This window comes from Arachis duranensis, chromosome 5, assembly GCF_000817695.3.
Source record: "Arachis duranensis cultivar V14167 chromosome 5, aradu.V14167.gnm2.J7QH, whole genome shotgun sequence".
In the NCBI taxonomy this organism is placed as follows: domain Eukaryota; kingdom Viridiplantae; phylum Streptophyta; class Magnoliopsida; order Fabales; family Fabaceae; genus Arachis; species Arachis duranensis.
In genome coordinates this window covers 455,636-471,834 of record NC_029776.3, presented here as the reverse complement: position 1 = coordinate 471,834, position 16,199 = coordinate 455,636, and the positions used below count along the sequence as shown (strand labels likewise).

Sequence of the window (16,199 nt, the reverse complement as noted above, 5' to 3'; positions counted from 1 at the left end):
ATATTAAATGCAAGAAACCTAAACCATTCCTTGGCCGATTCCCTCGTAGTGATCAAGGCAACTTATTTAAAACAAACACAGCCCTTCCAAAATTTATTAAACACTAGGCTTAGGTTCCTCCAAGTTCTAATATTCACAATTCCAAGCTCCAATTATTTATTCACAATCTAATACACATTTATAACACATATATACTCAATTTAATACTCAAAGCTCAAATTCAGTGAAATTAAAATGAAATTATGGTTTTCTCGCCTTACCCAAGCTTCACATAAGAAAGAGTGAACGTTTTCCTCAAGCTAATTGGATCCTAAAACATCAAAAATTAAAGAAATTCAATACCTCCACTCAAATTCTCAAAAATTGGGGAAGAAGAGGCTGAGAATAAAAAAACAAGTTACCTATGAAATTGTTCCGGTAGAAACGTAGAGCTCGATGCGGTGGTCGCGTGGCCACAAACGGTGCGGCGATCGGAGCTCGGACGGAGGAGATACGGCGTTCGGAGTTCACCGTAAGAGTTACGGGATTCCTTTCTCTCCTTTCCCCTGCAACTTCAACGTTGCTGAAATGGGGAAGATGAGGACGTGGGTCCTTTTTAAAAGCTGGTCCGGTTGGGCCCACGGTCCGGTTTAGGCCCGGTTTAACCGGTTCGGCCCGTTCGGTCCAATTTTGGACCGTTTTCTTTAAAATTGGTGTCAAAATTCTCGTTTCGATGAGCTCTATCCTAATTTGATATAATATTCACATTTCTAATCCTCCTTATTAAAAATTAATTTATTGACTAATTATTTACTAATTAATCGGGGTTTACACTTCTTAAGTGTACCAAAAATTTTATTTAATTTTTAAGAAATGCTTGTAAGGTATTATTTAATTTGTTAATAAAATTGTTAAATAGATAGTATATTATTTAACATGCACATGATGGAGGTCCCTTCAACTACCCATGTACCATGATGGTGTTAGCCAATACCCAACAATACACCAACTGCACAATAAACATTGGAAAGGACAATCAGTCTCAATTACGGTATATATACTTATTAGTTGTTATTATTACAATAATGCTAGAAAGACAAAAAAAATAATCAAAAATTATTTTATTTAATATTTATTAATTATTGTAATAATTAATAAATATTAAATAAAATAAATTATCATTACTTTTGACTAATATTTTTTATTAGTAAATGTCACACACCGCCTTGTGCTACATTGGCCTCTATTAATTTTAAAAAAATTATAATATTTAAAAAGACATAAAGATAAAATTGACCAAAATTCTAAAATTTAACTCATTATTAAATTGAAAGATCTTTATAGATTCGAAAATTAAAAAAGAACTATAAGATTTTTTTATGGCTAAAAAGAACTAAGATTAAATCTTAAATATATTTTTTTAAAAACATAACTTTTTTATTCTTTAATTATAATTTTTGTTAATAATTAATTATAATGGTTAATCTTAGTGTATATCTAATATGGTCGATATAAATATAAAACAAAGGAGACAAGTAAGGGAAAGGAACACAAATTTTAAATGACTGGACGGGAAGCGAATAAGCATATACAGATAATAGTTGAAAAACTTGTTATATTAATTGTGCATTATTTCCTAGCATTGCTGATTTAATTAATACAAGTCTTTGTTTAAATGAACACAATTCTGTATTCTGTACTTTGATATATATATGCATGTCTCCTTTAATTAAAACGTGCCGTATCTGTTACCTAATAATAAATATATTGAACGCGAGGAATATGTATATACTAAGCTATGTATTGACGATGTTTCAATGAAAGAATATGTACAAATGAAATGAAACAGATTGCCCATCTATCTGTGATGAATCATTATATTATAACTAAATAAAGAAATAATAACAGTCCACTAAACTGTTACCAATAATAATAATAATAATAATAATAATAATAATAGTAAATAAATAAAATAAAAAAGACAAATTAATCCATGATTTTTTAATGTGTGGACATTTAAGTCTTTAAAAATTTAAAAATATATTTAAAATTTTTATCTTTTTAAAATCGGGATACATCGATCTATGGGTCTGATTTGTTCCATTTTAAAAATTTTACGTGTGCAACAATATCAACCAGATCAGTACAATGTATCATGTTTGATTTTTTCATTGAATTTGACATACGCAAATGAATATGAGGGATCATATGTCCAAATTTTGAAAAAGTTAGAAATTTAAATATATTTTTAATCTTCAAAAACATAAATGTCCACGGATTAAAATATCAAAGACCTATTTGTCTTTTTCTCTCTAAAATAAAATATTTCAATTTCTTTTTTTTGGTGACTAAATATTACAGTCTCTTACTCTCTTTAATTAAAAGCTCTTTATTTCATTAATTACTTCCATTATTGAATTCTCCACTAAACTATTTTTAAATGATTTGTCACAAAGGCCATATATAGTTGACATTGTTAATGTTTTATATTTTATTGTGCTTTAATTTGAATTGTGTGATGTAGAAGATAAAATTAAAGTAGAAAATAATTGATAAATATAGTATATTATTACAATGTGAATAAAATAAAATTTTCACATTTGAGTAATGATCAGGAGTCACAATTCTTTCTTCTAATTATCCTCCTATATATAATCAAGTAGAAAATCTTAACAAAATATATAAATAAAAAGTAAACTTTAAGTTCTTATACAATATAATGCATTCAAAGATTGAAACCTTTTCATTTCATCCTTAATCTTAAGATGCTTTTTCACTAAATACTAAAAGAAATGACCAAATATATATGTTAATAAATAATATCCTATTGCTTTATGGAAAAACTAAAAGTACCTTAAAAAAGTCTTTTAAGTTTCACAACTTGCCTTAAGCTAGGGTTTCTCATGCAACATGTCTTTTATTTGTGATTAGTATTATTACCTCTCTTTTTAAATTTTGGGTGTTTGTGTGTATTATCTAAATATTCCATGTTTAAGTGTTTGGCAAAAGCTTCCGAAAGTTTAACTAGGGAAGTAACAAATATGTGACTTGTGCAAGCAATAACAATATAATGGGATCCTAATAAATCAACTTTGATGAAGCATATCACAATACGCAAGTTTGATATTGAACATATGGAAGACCAAATCTTTTACCTAGGTCAAACATTCCCCCAAAAGAAGAAAAATAAATTAAGTACATACAATAAAATTTTATTTTATTTTATTTAATATCACTTAAATTCCCACTTGGGAGGTGCTTGCTTTTGTGCGTTAGTTGCGCCAAAAATTACGAGCTTGAATGCAAAAGCCATAGATTGCATCACTATCCAACACTTCCATTACCAATGAAAACCGCTTCTTTTGGCCACGCAATATTATTACTTCATATAAATATTTCAAATCTCTTTTTGGATTTTCTCCTATCAATAAAAACCTCCTTTTCTCTGCATGCTTCTTCTTAACCTCCCAACAACAACAACCCTCTCTCACTTCTCTCTCTTTCTTCTCTCAATCATGCAACACTAAACCCTCAACGAAAGTAAATAATAAATGTTATGCTTTCATTTCATTCCCCTGTTTAAAAAGAAATGCCTACTCTGTTTTTGTTTTCCTTCATGACTACTATTTTCGATTTTTATTTACAAAAATATATAATTTATTATTTTTTTTAAGATATGAATGAATACATATTTTCTTTTCCCTCCTTGTTTTCTGTAACTGTTTTAAACGGTGCGTTTTGTTGTTTATGCAGAGAGAAGCGGACGCAGAAGAAGAAAGATGAAGAGAATGGATTCGAAAAGCGATAACGGAAGAGAGTTTTCTAGCGACGACGACGCATCTCCGAGATGTGTAATGGAAGCTCCTGTTTCTGAAACAGAATCCGACTCCACCACTACCAGCAGCAGCAGCAGCAGCTCCTTCTCCCCGGAGAAGCTTCCGCTTCCGCCACCGCCAGCGGTGGCAGCGGCGGCGCTGAGAAAAACGAATTCGAAGGAGAGCAACTTGCAGCAGTGGAAGACAATGATCGACGTGTTCAAGTTCAAGAACGTTAAGAAATTGACGACGATTCCTCTGCTCTCTGCGGGGAACGAAATCACCAGGAAGGGTTTTGCTAAGAAACTTGCTCGGATTCGAAGCGCCGAAGATAGCATCGACATAGGTGTTATTCCGACGAAGCCTTCTTGGAGGAACTTCGATTACGCGGAACTCGCAGCTGCAACTAACGATTTCAACCCAGGTTAGCAGAACTTGCTACTTTCTATTTCCGTCGCTTATTTTCATTTTACATTTTCCTTTACTTTTATTTATGCTTGATGACTAGTTTCAACTTGCAAAGTTGTAAGTGATTTTGCTGATAGTAGCAAATTTGGTGTAGATGAATAAAAAGGAGGGAATAATTTTACCACTTGTTTGAGACTTTAAGACTTCAGAATATGCAAAAACTTTCTGCCTTCTTTCATTTTTGGTACAAGGAATATGAAATTTACCCCAAAAGTATTTGTTATTATTATTATTATTATTATTATTATTAGAATTTGGTTAATAGTTAGTTACAATTGGAGCTAGAAGTAAAAAGAATGCTAATTGCTACTAATAAAAGTTTTAAATTTTTAATGAATAAAATATATTTAAAATTTTACTAATTTTGGGGAGGTTGAGAGAAATTATATGGTTATTATGGTTGAAAGGGTCAGCAGCGCCATGAGGTTGGGGAGTTGATTAGGTGCTTACTGCCAAACATGGGAGTTGGGAGAAATAGTAGACGACTTTTTGACCAAAAAGCATAGGGTTCCCTTTTCTGCTAGACAAGGACACAAAACTGATCATGGGTCCCTTCTTTCACACTTCTTAGATTCATTTAACACTGCTCTTTATAAAAGCTAAATCTAATACTATCTTTTTTCAGTTAGATTAATTAGATACGATTGTGAGTTTGATCATTGCTATAGGTTATTAACATGTAAATAAAACATGAAAAAGCAAACACTTTTATACTTTTATTTTCCATTGGGAAAGTGCTTGGGGAGGGTGCTGTTTCTGACAGTAACAAAACACAGGCGTGGTCCTTGATGGTGCTTTCGGCTACCATCAGTCATAAATTGTCCCACTGTTGGCCTTCGGGCTTGGGCATTGTGTCCTTTTAAAAGAGACATATCTGTTGTCAATTATAAGATTTTGAAGAGTGAACCCTCCTCGTTTGATTTTTATCAATGAATTGGCCATAATTTTGTCAGTGACACGGCCTACTAACTTTGTCTTCTCATGTCTTCCAAAACGTTCATTAATTGGGGACGTAAAGGGTTGGTATATGAGGTTCTTTCTTTCAAACTCACCCTGCAGTGTGGGGATACTCTCGTTTAGGAATTGATTTTGAATGGTAGTAGTTGAAGAAATTAATACATATGATTATGACTTTTATCCATTTCAAATAAATATTGACCCGGAATAATCATAATCATACATTAAAAATATACCACGTAATTCATAAAATTTATAATTATTATGCAGATAATTATTTATTCTGGTCTTGTTCTATCAACCTACGTTGAAAAAATGTTCACACTACTGTTACAAATTAGTTAAATTACGCAGAAAAGATGGTCATATAGCAAAATAGTAGACTAGCAATGAAAGCAGCCTCACTAAAATACAAATAGGTATATCAAATTTGTAGCCTTTATTTTTGACCCAATTTCGCAATATGTTTCGTATGTAGGAGTATTTAATAAAATACCCACTATTAGTCAATTAATGAAATAATTTTAATGAAAAACCGTTGACAAATGGTTTGAATAAGAAGCCAGTCTCAGAGCCTAGAATCCTTCAGCATTAGAATTGAAAAAAGTTCAACTAGATTTTGCCCCATATCATCAATCCAACTTAAAATTATGCTTATAAGTCAAAGTTTAAATCCAATAAATATTGGTGACTTTTGAATATTTGATTATTTGAATATTTTCCTTATCTACCAAAAATAAATTGAATATTCCTCAATCCTTAATAAGATCAGAAACAGTTACATAGCAAGTTACATCATAACTTGACTTTTCTTTTGTTCTAATTCTTGGAACTTTTGGTTGCACAGAGAACCTGGTTGGTAAAGGTGGCCATGCAGAAGTGTACAAAGGGCACCTACCTGATGGGAAAGTTATAGCAGTCAAGAGACTAATGAAGAATGCCAAGGATGCTGGGGACAGAGCTGGTGATTTCTTGACAGAACTTGGGATCATTGCACACATAAACCACCCAAATGCAACACGCCTTGTTGGGTTTGGGATTGAACGCGGTCACTACTTTGTACTAGAATATGCTCCACATGGCAGCCTTTCTTCGTTGCTCTTTGGTGGGTTTGATGCATTCATCACTTGGAACTCGTTTGATATCCGTCTCAAGACTAAAATATCAAGAACATCTGGGATACAACTCTGTGGAGAAAGAGATGAATACAGAAACATATAAATGTCCTTATTTAAAACAATATTTTGTTCAATTGTCTGTCTACTGAAAAATTGGAGACAAGAACAAAGATACAACTTTTCTGTTTTGTCTTTGTCTTCTTGTCCCTTTTTTTTTTGAAGTGCTTACCAAATACAACATCCTTCTCATTTCTTGGTCTTGCACTTCTCTGTTTATCCATCCATTGTCATTTATCTTGCCATTATCACCTTTTTTCCACAATTGTATTTTGATATCCAAAGATGTATCAGAAAGTGACATCAATAGATAAAAGTTGCTTGCAAATTAAGAGGTGTTCAACATGTCAGGTTCTGAATGCTTGGAGTGGAAGACAAGGTTCAAGGTCTCCATTGGAGTGGCAGAAGGGTTGCAGTATCTGCATCAAGATTGTCCTAGAAGAATCATTCATAGGGATATCAAAGCCTCTAACATACTACTCAATGAAAATTATGAAGCTGAGGTACTTTCATAGTAGTCTAAATAAGTTCTTGGCTTTCATGTTAAGTATTTTTTCTAACCATTAATAGCTTCTGTGATAAACTTCAGATTTCAGATTTTGGATTGGCAAAGTGGCTTCCAACTAATTGGGCTCACCACGTTGTCTTCCCAATAGAAGGCACATTTGGGTTAGTATTGCAGCCTCAAGTTTAGCTCTTAACATGTTTTCTTATTGTAACTTCATTATCTAAAACACTTGGTTGCATCAATGGCTGTAGGTATTTGGCTCCAGAGTACTTCATGCATGGAGTTGTGGATGAGAAGACTGATGTATTTGCATTTGGGGTTTTGTTACTGGAGATCATAACTGGTCGTCGTGCTGTCGATTCAGATAGTAGGCAAAGCCTTGTGATCTGGGTAAGTCTTAGTAGCCCCTTTTATATCTTGTGGAAGATCCTAATTGAAATTCGAACACCAAGGGATTAAGATGTTTATAACTCTCAATTTTGCTCAAAGATTACATATTCTATTTAATTATGAGAAGGACAAAATAAGAATGATATACTATTGTTTTGTCAGGCTAAGCCACTGCTGGATACAATGAATGTGACGGAAATAGCAGACCCCAGATTAGAAGGGGAATATGATCCTATTGAAATGAAGCATGCCATGGTAACAGCTTCCTTGTGTGTCCACCAGATATCCTCCAAGAGACCATTCATGAATCAGGTAAGAAAAAAATCAGCACTCATTTCCTCATTCACCTGATTTAGTCACTCCCCTGTTCTTTTTTTATACCTTGCAGTCACTTTTTGGTACATCCTAGGATCAATGTTATCTAAGATGTACCATTTTGTGGCAATTAAAGAAAAACGTGAACTGGAGCAGTAACTAGTATTTCAAATCTCAATTATGATGTGTTCTTGCTATAACAATAGGTTGTACCCTTACTCAAGGGTGAAGTAGCAGCTATTGAACTCAAACAAAACTCACCAGCAACAAGATCACTCTTGTTAGAGGCATGTGACCTTGAGGACTATACTTGCTCTAGTTACTTGAAGGATCTCAACCGCCATAGGGAGTTAATCAATGAGTGATGCTTGATTTGTTGTTTTAATCTGCGCATATAAATGTTAATGAAGACTATGTATGGAATGGCCATTTTAGCAGTGTGTACAGCTGAATCCAAAATGCACAAGCTTGTGTTTTTCTTCAAGCTTTTAGTAGGATTGTAATTTGGCATGGAATTGTAGTCAGAAGAGAACCCAAGCAACCATGGTTTCGGCTTTTGTGAGCACTATGTTCATGCACAGGAGTGTTTGTAACTATTTTGACTCAGCTGTGCAAGCTCTACATGAATCTCACCTATCAATCAAATTGCCCCTTGTGTTTCCCTTTCTCCTTAAGTAGTTATGGAAGAATAATACTAGCAATAAAAAGAAAAAGTCAATGTATCAATAGTCCACAACCATTTAGGCATAGAGGAAATGTCATTTAAAAATTGGACCATCTTAGCCAAAGCTAAGGCCTCATTAAATAAATGAAAAGAAATTAGAAAAAGTATAACGTGCTGACATGGATAAACATTGAAAATTGACCAAGTATTATCCGTCTTATGTAAATATCTCTGAAGATAGATGCAATCCCCTGTCGCGCTACAATAAACACTTGCCTTTGACATTTCTTCTTTTTTATCTCCATGATTGATATAAGAGTTGATATTAGGTCTTGTTAAATAAAAAGGTTATGTTAGGTAATTAATAATTTTTTTGAACAATATGAACAACTATCAATTAAATTAAAATATATTACACTTTCAAATTATTCACCTATATTTTAATATTAGAATAACCATCCGCACACCTAGTGAAATGAACATTCAACATATCCAATATTCATATTTTTTAGTTGATTATCATGAACTTCTTTCCCAATGATTCTTGGGAAATAAGTAAGCCATGACAAAGTCCCCATCCATAGCACTGCAAGTCTGCAACCGTAAAACAGCATATTCATCACGCAAAACTCCCCCCACAAGTAGCCACATTTCCAATATTGTACGTAAGCAGCAGGGTCTATTAAAAAAGTGTGTCTTCATGGGCCATGAAGTCATGTAGCTTTGCAGACTATCAAGAAACAGACTCCTTGAGCTTTTTTGCCAGCCCATACTCAAATTTATTTTAACTAAATTATGACCCATTTTGAACCGCGCCACTGACCAAAAACAAAAGAAAAAAGAACTAAACTGTTACACTTATTGAGTGAATGATATTTAGTTATTTATTCTTAGCACCAGAGACGATCTAGAGGGCCACCGAAATTTCAGAAATATGTATACATTATATATGTGTAGCAGTGTCATATTACATTGTAAGTTTAAACTCGAACTACTCTTTTGTTCACATATATACGTCTCGTTATGAATAAATTAATTGCATCAGTTTTTGCACCCCTTGCTGTGACTTCTGGATCTATCCACGCTTAAACTAGTTTTATTATTTTATTCAGAACTAGTGAAGACAATGAATTCATTGAACTGGAACATGCACAAACACCAAATGGAGCTCAAAGGGTGGACCTCATGGCGGTGAGAGAACAAAGAAAGAATTAACTTTGCTTGGAAGAGAGACTATTGACGAATCATTTTGGAGGGTGATGCTTCCAACATCCACTCATGCATCTTTGAGATATTTTAAGGTAATTGCTCAATTTTGAAAACAATTCGGTTACATTACCAACAACATTTTTGTCAACTTATGCCAACTCTTGTTTATTATTGTGTTTAATGGAAGTGTCTTTGTAGATGTGTCTAATAAAAATATTTTTTATGAATGTATATCTTTATACATATGTTTAAAATATAATAATTAATTATTGTTAGCAATAAGTTGGCAAATAACATATTGATACCCTATATTTTTTCTTTATGAATGTATATCTTTATACATATGTTTAAAATATAATAATTAATTATTGTTAGCAATAAGTTGGCAAATAACATATTGATACCCTATATTTTTTCTTTTGAAAAACATTTCTCTATATTCATATTCATTTTGATTTTCTAGTTTCTTGTGAAACATGACACCCAATCAATTATTAGTAGCATGACTTTTTTAGCACATATGACAATAGGGGTCAGTTTCACGAAGAAAAAACCATTATAACATCTCTTAATAGGTTGAGAAACGTCAAATATAGCTAGCCTACTGCCGTCGAGATTTATACCGCGAATTTAATGTTAAGTTTTTAGTGCGATAAATACCACCACCTTTTTTTTTTCGCTGAAGAAAATTGCTCGAGGTACAGTAGCAAGGTTTGATCGCAGGATAATTAATTAAGTAAATCTTGGTTTCTATATTTTAAGAATTCATGGGGAAAATGTTTGCGGAATGTTAAAAATGTATAAAACGAGTAGTCAGTGACGAGAAAAGGCTAAACAAAGTTGGTAATAATTTAGACAAGGACGATCAAACTGATACTACTGCAGTACCGCTGCATGTTAAGAGGAGAATTATACAGGAATTCTTGTGCAAAACCATATAATAATGCACAACTCAAAATATTCCTCAAATTTGAGTAAATTTAGTTACATAACCCACCTTCCTACTGTAACTAATTAAGACTACCACAAAATTAAACCTCTTATCTATGTTTACTTAGCAGCTGAAGGGTTAATTATAGATGGGGAATTTTGAACCGGGTCAGCTAAATTGTGCGGCCAGTGACTATAGCTTCTTGATTTGTTAGCAGAAAATTAAAATTAGCGAAAGATAACTACTAGTTTGATCAGGTCATTATTAATACTCAATAGGACTGGGGAGGCCATATGAAGAACTCAGGTGCTGCTGCAGCCACTGGTGGTGCAGTCAGTCCGGCGGCATTGGCAGAAGTTACGGCGGTTTCTACACCGTTAGTGGGGTGGAAATGGTGGAAGAGGTTGTGGTGATAATAAGCTGGCGCGGAATCATATGGGATTCGGCAGGGGATGGAAGCAATTGGCTGATGTATGGTTGATGAGAAGTTGATATTGCTGCCACTCATGTTTGCACACACTGGTTGTTGCTGCTGGCTGCCGGTGGTGATGGCGTTGATAGCAGACTTCTGCTCTGATTCTAGGGAGAGTTTCAAGCGTTTCGCCGCGCCGCCAACAGGAAGAGAGCTCTTCATTATGGCATCAACATCGTACCTGCTCATCTCAAAGTTGGTTACTGCATTTGCACCTCGGAACTTTATAGCTGCTATATCATATGCCTCAGCAGCTTCCTCTTCAGTTGCTGTCAACCATAAATAAGAAAAGGATTAAGTGATAACATAAGATCAGCATATAGTATATGAAACTCAGCAATTTGAATAATCATCTTTGTTAACACAGGAACACAATGGAAAATGAAGGTTAAATACTTACCAAATGTTCCCAAGTAAAGATCTTTGTTTCCGGCAACACGACCAATTCTTGCTTGCCACCTACCTTGTTGGTGATGCCTGCAGGATTAATTGGAAATAAGCATAAGATATAGGACCAAAGTATAGGAGAAAAGATGAGTACATGTATTATTCTCTACAATGATATCAAATGAATGATGATGTTGAGTCATTTGAAATTCCATACCTTGTCACACCTCTGTATATGGAAGCTCCCCTGGAAAAGCCACTACTTTTCCTGCAAAAAAGATAGTCACGTATTTCAGTACCCACATATAAGTATAGTTATAATATAGTGTTTCAAATTCAACAGGCCAAAGCAGACAAACCTTCTCAGTGATGCAATGAATTCTTGCTTTGTTACATGTTTCATCTCCTCCAGTTCCTTTGGGTAATTGGAAACCTATGGAATAAGAGGTAGAAATAATTAATAAGCAAATGCTGCAACTTGCCAGTTCAAGTTACCAAGTAAACCCCGAATTATTATTTATTAAAGATATATTATTTCCACTCATGCATAGAACTGACGTACATAAAATAGTTGCATAAAATATTTCTATATAGTTTTGTATATATAATTAGTCCCTTGGCCAAGCCTCCTCTGCTTTCTTTTTATTTTTAATTATTTTTGTTGTTATACCTTCACAAATTGACCAGAAAATCCTAAATGCACTTTTCTTGGCACCTTAGCCTCAACTTTTTACTTACCAATGCAAGTAAAGCATATTCCTTTGACAACAGCCAATTACTTAGATCCACTTTAGCAAAAAGATTGAGCATGCGAAGCATATGTATATGCTCATACGTACTCAGATAAATGAATATGAATTAAACATTATTACTTTAATAGAATAGCTAAACCTTTAGTCCCATCTCAACAAGCAAGGTTCCTTTCAGCTATAAACGTAGGATCATTTCATGCACACAAAGCAACTAAGAAAGGATCAAAAGCATAATACACAAGGAAGTGACCCTTACAGGGAAGTTGGTGGTAGCAGTGGGACCCCAATACTTTAAAGCTGCCAAATCATAAGCTCTCGCGGCCTTTTCTTCTTTGTCATATCCACCTGATGATAACCATGATAATAATTTACTAATAAGTTTCAGAAAAAAAACTACCATATCTTAAAACAATGTATATATAACTGTGCAAAAGCTTAATATAGGTTGAACGAGTAGAATTTTTACAGGAAGCTTTTCTTACCCAAGTAGACTGTAGTGGCAGCCAGAGATGCACCAAGTCACGTTTCATATGCAAGGACATAAGCCAAGAATATCAAAACATTAGATTATGTAATAGTCAAAATTATCAGCAAAAAAATTACTATTCTTGCAAAAAAGAGAAGGACCAAGCAAAAAAAGAGATCCTATGCTTGCCAAAATGCCACGATGCATGCGCACAAGCATCCTTTTTTTTTTTACTTACTTTTCTCTCTCTCTCTCTCTCTCTCTTTCACCACCATTTTAGGTAGCTATACTGATGGATCAAAACGACTATGCAATTCCACATCATTGCATGAGATCCATGTACCCCACCCTCTTTTCTAAGTACAAGGACGAGACGAATTTTAATTGTACCAAAAAGTTGAAAACTATTAACAATAATCATTAGTTTATAATCTTGTAGTTTTTCCCTTTTGGCATAATTTTAAAAAATCCCACTAGGTACATAGCCCACATTTTCAAAGACATATCAGAAATCCCGGCCACATAGAATGAAAAAAAGGAACACCGAATTGCCTATTTCACATTAGAAAGAGACTATAGACAATTAGACATCATCACTTTCTGGCCTTCCTTTTTCTCTCCGCATATCTATCTTGCAATAAAGTGACTCATTTACAATATTTATTTAATTGTTATTTGTCTCTAGTACACACAAGATCTAAGAAATCCCGTGAGTTCAATTCAGAACCAATTAAGATAGAAGAGGACATTATTAATCAGAGATATGCCAGACCCACTGTCAAGAAAGAAAGCCTTTCAGCTAGCTAAGCATAGTGAACACTCCACCACCACAACCATCTCAATGCAAGTAAAAAAAAAAAAAGAAAGTACAAAATTTTCAATATGGTGGCTGATTGGTGATGTGGTCAAACCCAGCTTTCACTGGCACACCAAGTGTGAAAGCAAAAGCAAAAGTTAAAGTCCCCACTCCTCTCCCTACCCAGAACAGAACAACAAGATTTATGACTCTTGATGGATGGATAGATATTAGCCATGAAAAGGGTACACAAAGAGAGAGGAGAGAGAATGAGAGCGAGATTTAGATTATTAGTCTTCTCTGAAAATATGTATCGATGTCTAAGGAGACAGGGAAATCAGAGGCACCCGAATCACATGGGGCAAAATGGCGGCACATTGGATCAAATCAATTGAAATGAAAGGAAGCAAAACAACACAGTTAAGTCACAAGTACTATTACTACTACTACTACTCTATGTGTGTAGTGTAGGAGCTAGCTAGCATTGGTACATGTAATAAAAATGTAAAAATATACTTCCTATACTCCCCCCACACATAACATAACAATAACAACATCAGTCAATCATAAAATAGACTGTGTTGTGAAAGAAACCCAGGTGTCCTACCACACTCTCGACCATTAATGCACCCTTCAATGCATGCAACCCACTTTTCAGTGCACAGTATCATCCCCCTATCAAAATTTCACTACTGCATACATATATTCTAATTTTTCAAATTCATTTTCTTCTTAGTATTATCTCAAAAAATAATTAAATAAAATGACAGATATAGAGAGAGAGAGAGAGTGCAACCTTGACGCCCTTTTCTGGCCTGACCCTCTCTTCTACAGCTGTTATCCCATAGATGCGCTTCATATCTACCAGTCCATCGGTGTCTGAAATCAAAATACAAATGACAAAGTTTATTAGTACAAAAATACAGACATTAGAATAAAAATAATCGAACATGGAATGCTAGAAATTCATGACCCCTTGACCTCATTTACACTATGGTTAATAACTTAATCACATTCCCAATATTCCCAACACGCCAAAAGATCCTTTCAGAGTGAAAAAGAGATAACCATCCATTTCAACAACAATAATAATAAATGATAAGTAATATTAAATAAATAAATAAATATTTAATTTATGGAAACTGAAAATCGTTGCTACCTAGTGACTCCTCTGTAAATTGAAGTTCGCTGGCCAAATGTATCGACGATCTTCTTCGAACTATCGGAATCGGATACTACGACGGCCTTCTCCGCCGAACTCTGCGCTACGCCTAGTGACAAAGCTCCGGTAGCGGTAGCGGCAGCGCCGCCGTTGGAGAACGCCAGCTCGTTCCCGGAGGAATCAACGGAGCGAGTTCCGAACTCGTTCCCACCGCCGTGCTGCGCCCTACCGATGGAGGCTGAGTCGTCCACCTCAGACCCCGAGTTAGCGCCGGAGAAAGCTTGAAATCCAGTAATGGCCTTCAGATCTTGGTGCTCGCCGCCGAAGTACGCGCCGCCGTGGTCGTACATGTGCGTCGTCAGCGACGAATCCTGCGTCTCCGTCTGGCTATCGGAGTATCGCATCATCGACGACGACGAATCGCCGAGAAAATCCTCCAGCTTCGGCACCACAGTCGTCGCCGCAGCATGCGACGGCGCGTGACTGAGGTTCTGCGACGAGTCCACGTAGCTCGTCATAAATAGCGACTGCTCCACCATGCCGTGCGGTTGCTGTTCCTTCCCCTGGTTCCCCCAACCTGCACCAAAAAAAAAAAGATTAATAAGACAGAAGTGTTAGCTTAGCTTTCAGTGTATGGTTAATTGCATATGATGGCGTGATTAATTAGTTAATTAGTAATTAGTAATTACCGTTGGCGTAGAAGTTATCTACGAAGTAGTTGGTGGTGGCTGAAGCGGCGTCGTATTGGGGAAACTGTGGCTCGGATGTCCTTAGCATTTCCATTGGAGAAAGCGAAAACGATAGCCAGTTAGTTGCACGAGCCATTTCGATGTGTTTGTTTTGCTCACTTACTCTTTCTTTCTTCTCAGTAAAAGCCACACACAGATCAAGACTTTGTTATAGTAATACAGATTTTAATGTATTTAGAATTTTAGGAACCGGAAAGCAGCAAAAGATGGTGCAGAGTATAAGGAAGGAAATGATGTTCTTCTGTGAAGGTATGTAGGCGTTACTTCTTTGACGAAAGCTACTTATCCATGCGGGTTACACTATCGTATTATTATTGGTATTTTAAATAAGGAAATAGTAGAAACAATAATGTGTGGTTTAGGTGATTGGAGAGAAGAGGAGGAGAAGATAGTGAGAAACGAATGCATGCAAGGTCATTAATGAAGCTTCGGTTTCAGTTCTCAGGGTGTAAGAGAGAAAGGGAAAGAAGAGAAGGGAGTGATGTTGAGTGGAGTTATATAAGAGCAAGAGTTTCAGCGCAAAAGCTGAGCGACTGGGGTGAGTGAGTTATAGAGAGCGGAGAAAGAGAGAGAGAGAGGGGTAAGAAAATGTGAACAAAAATGAAAAAAATAAAACCAAGAGAAACGACTTTAGGCTCTGCGGTGAAGAAAAATTGTCTCAAGGCAGGGTCGCGAAACATCCGGGCTGGCGGAAAATTGAAGAATTTGTTTCTTAGGGTTAGTTTCCAAAATCATTTTTTTTACCATAATGCCCTCCCGCTTTTCGTTCGGGAGAAAAAAATTGGAAAATTAAATAAAAAAAAAAAACGGTGTTGCGTTTCACACACTTGTCTTACATGCAGCTCCCGCGGAAGGAGTTAGGGAGTGGCAATAACAAAAGCAAAAGCAAAAGCGAAATTCAAACTCTTAAGTCTTAACTCTCTTAATATCGACTTGTTCCTTTGACTACTTATCTTGTTTTGTTCTTATTCCTTTAATTTTAAGTCCACTGATTCCTTGTATTA

General features: G+C 35.1%; 2 protein-coding genes across 2 annotated transcripts; one reads left to right on the top strand and one right to left on the bottom strand.

Moving 5' to 3' along the window:
* Positions 1-3,440: 3,440 nt before the first annotated feature.
* On the top strand, positions 3,441-8,320 carry LOC107487248 (receptor-like cytosolic serine/threonine-protein kinase RBK1; the record flags this gene model as incomplete). Its single annotated transcript, XM_016107862.3, is given in 8 exon segments — positions 3,441-3,519; positions 3,733-4,218; positions 6,067-6,324; positions 6,746-6,897; positions 6,984-7,063; positions 7,154-7,292; positions 7,455-7,604; positions 7,814-8,320. Coding segments are annotated over 7 exon segments (1,398 nt in total). The 3' UTR covers positions 7,973-8,320.
* Positions 8,321-10,319: 1,999 nt separating this feature from the next.
* On the bottom strand, positions 10,320-15,848 carry LOC107487249 (AP2-like ethylene-responsive transcription factor AIL6). Its single transcript, XM_016107863.3, has 9 exons — positions 15,136-15,848; positions 14,444-15,023; positions 14,081-14,163; positions 12,505-12,513; positions 12,279-12,367; positions 11,630-11,703; positions 11,488-11,538; positions 11,284-11,360; positions 10,320-11,152 (listed from the first exon to the last, which is right to left on the bottom strand). Exons 1-9 carry the CDS (start codon positions 15,269-15,271, stop codon positions 10,683-10,685), a joined length of 1,569 nt encoding a protein of 522 aa, XP_015963349.1. The 5' UTR covers positions 15,272-15,848; the 3' UTR covers positions 10,320-10,682.
* Between the last annotated feature and the right edge of the window lie 351 nt (positions 15,849-16,199).

Excerpts from the sequence above, each read along its gene's own strand:
- LOC107487249 (XM_016107863.3), bottom strand. The coding sequence starts at position 15,271 with ATGGCTCGTGCAACTAACTGGCTATCGTTTTCGCTTTCTCCAATGGAA. Across the intron at positions 15,024-15,135 it reads AGATAACTTCTACGCCAACG|GTTGGGGGAACCAGGGGAAG; the intron begins GTAATTACTAAT and ends TTTTTGGTGCAG. Across the intron at positions 11,704-12,278 it reads CTGCTACCACCAACTTCCCT|GTTTCCAATTACCCAAAGGA; the intron begins GTAAGGGTCACT and ends CTTATTCCATAG.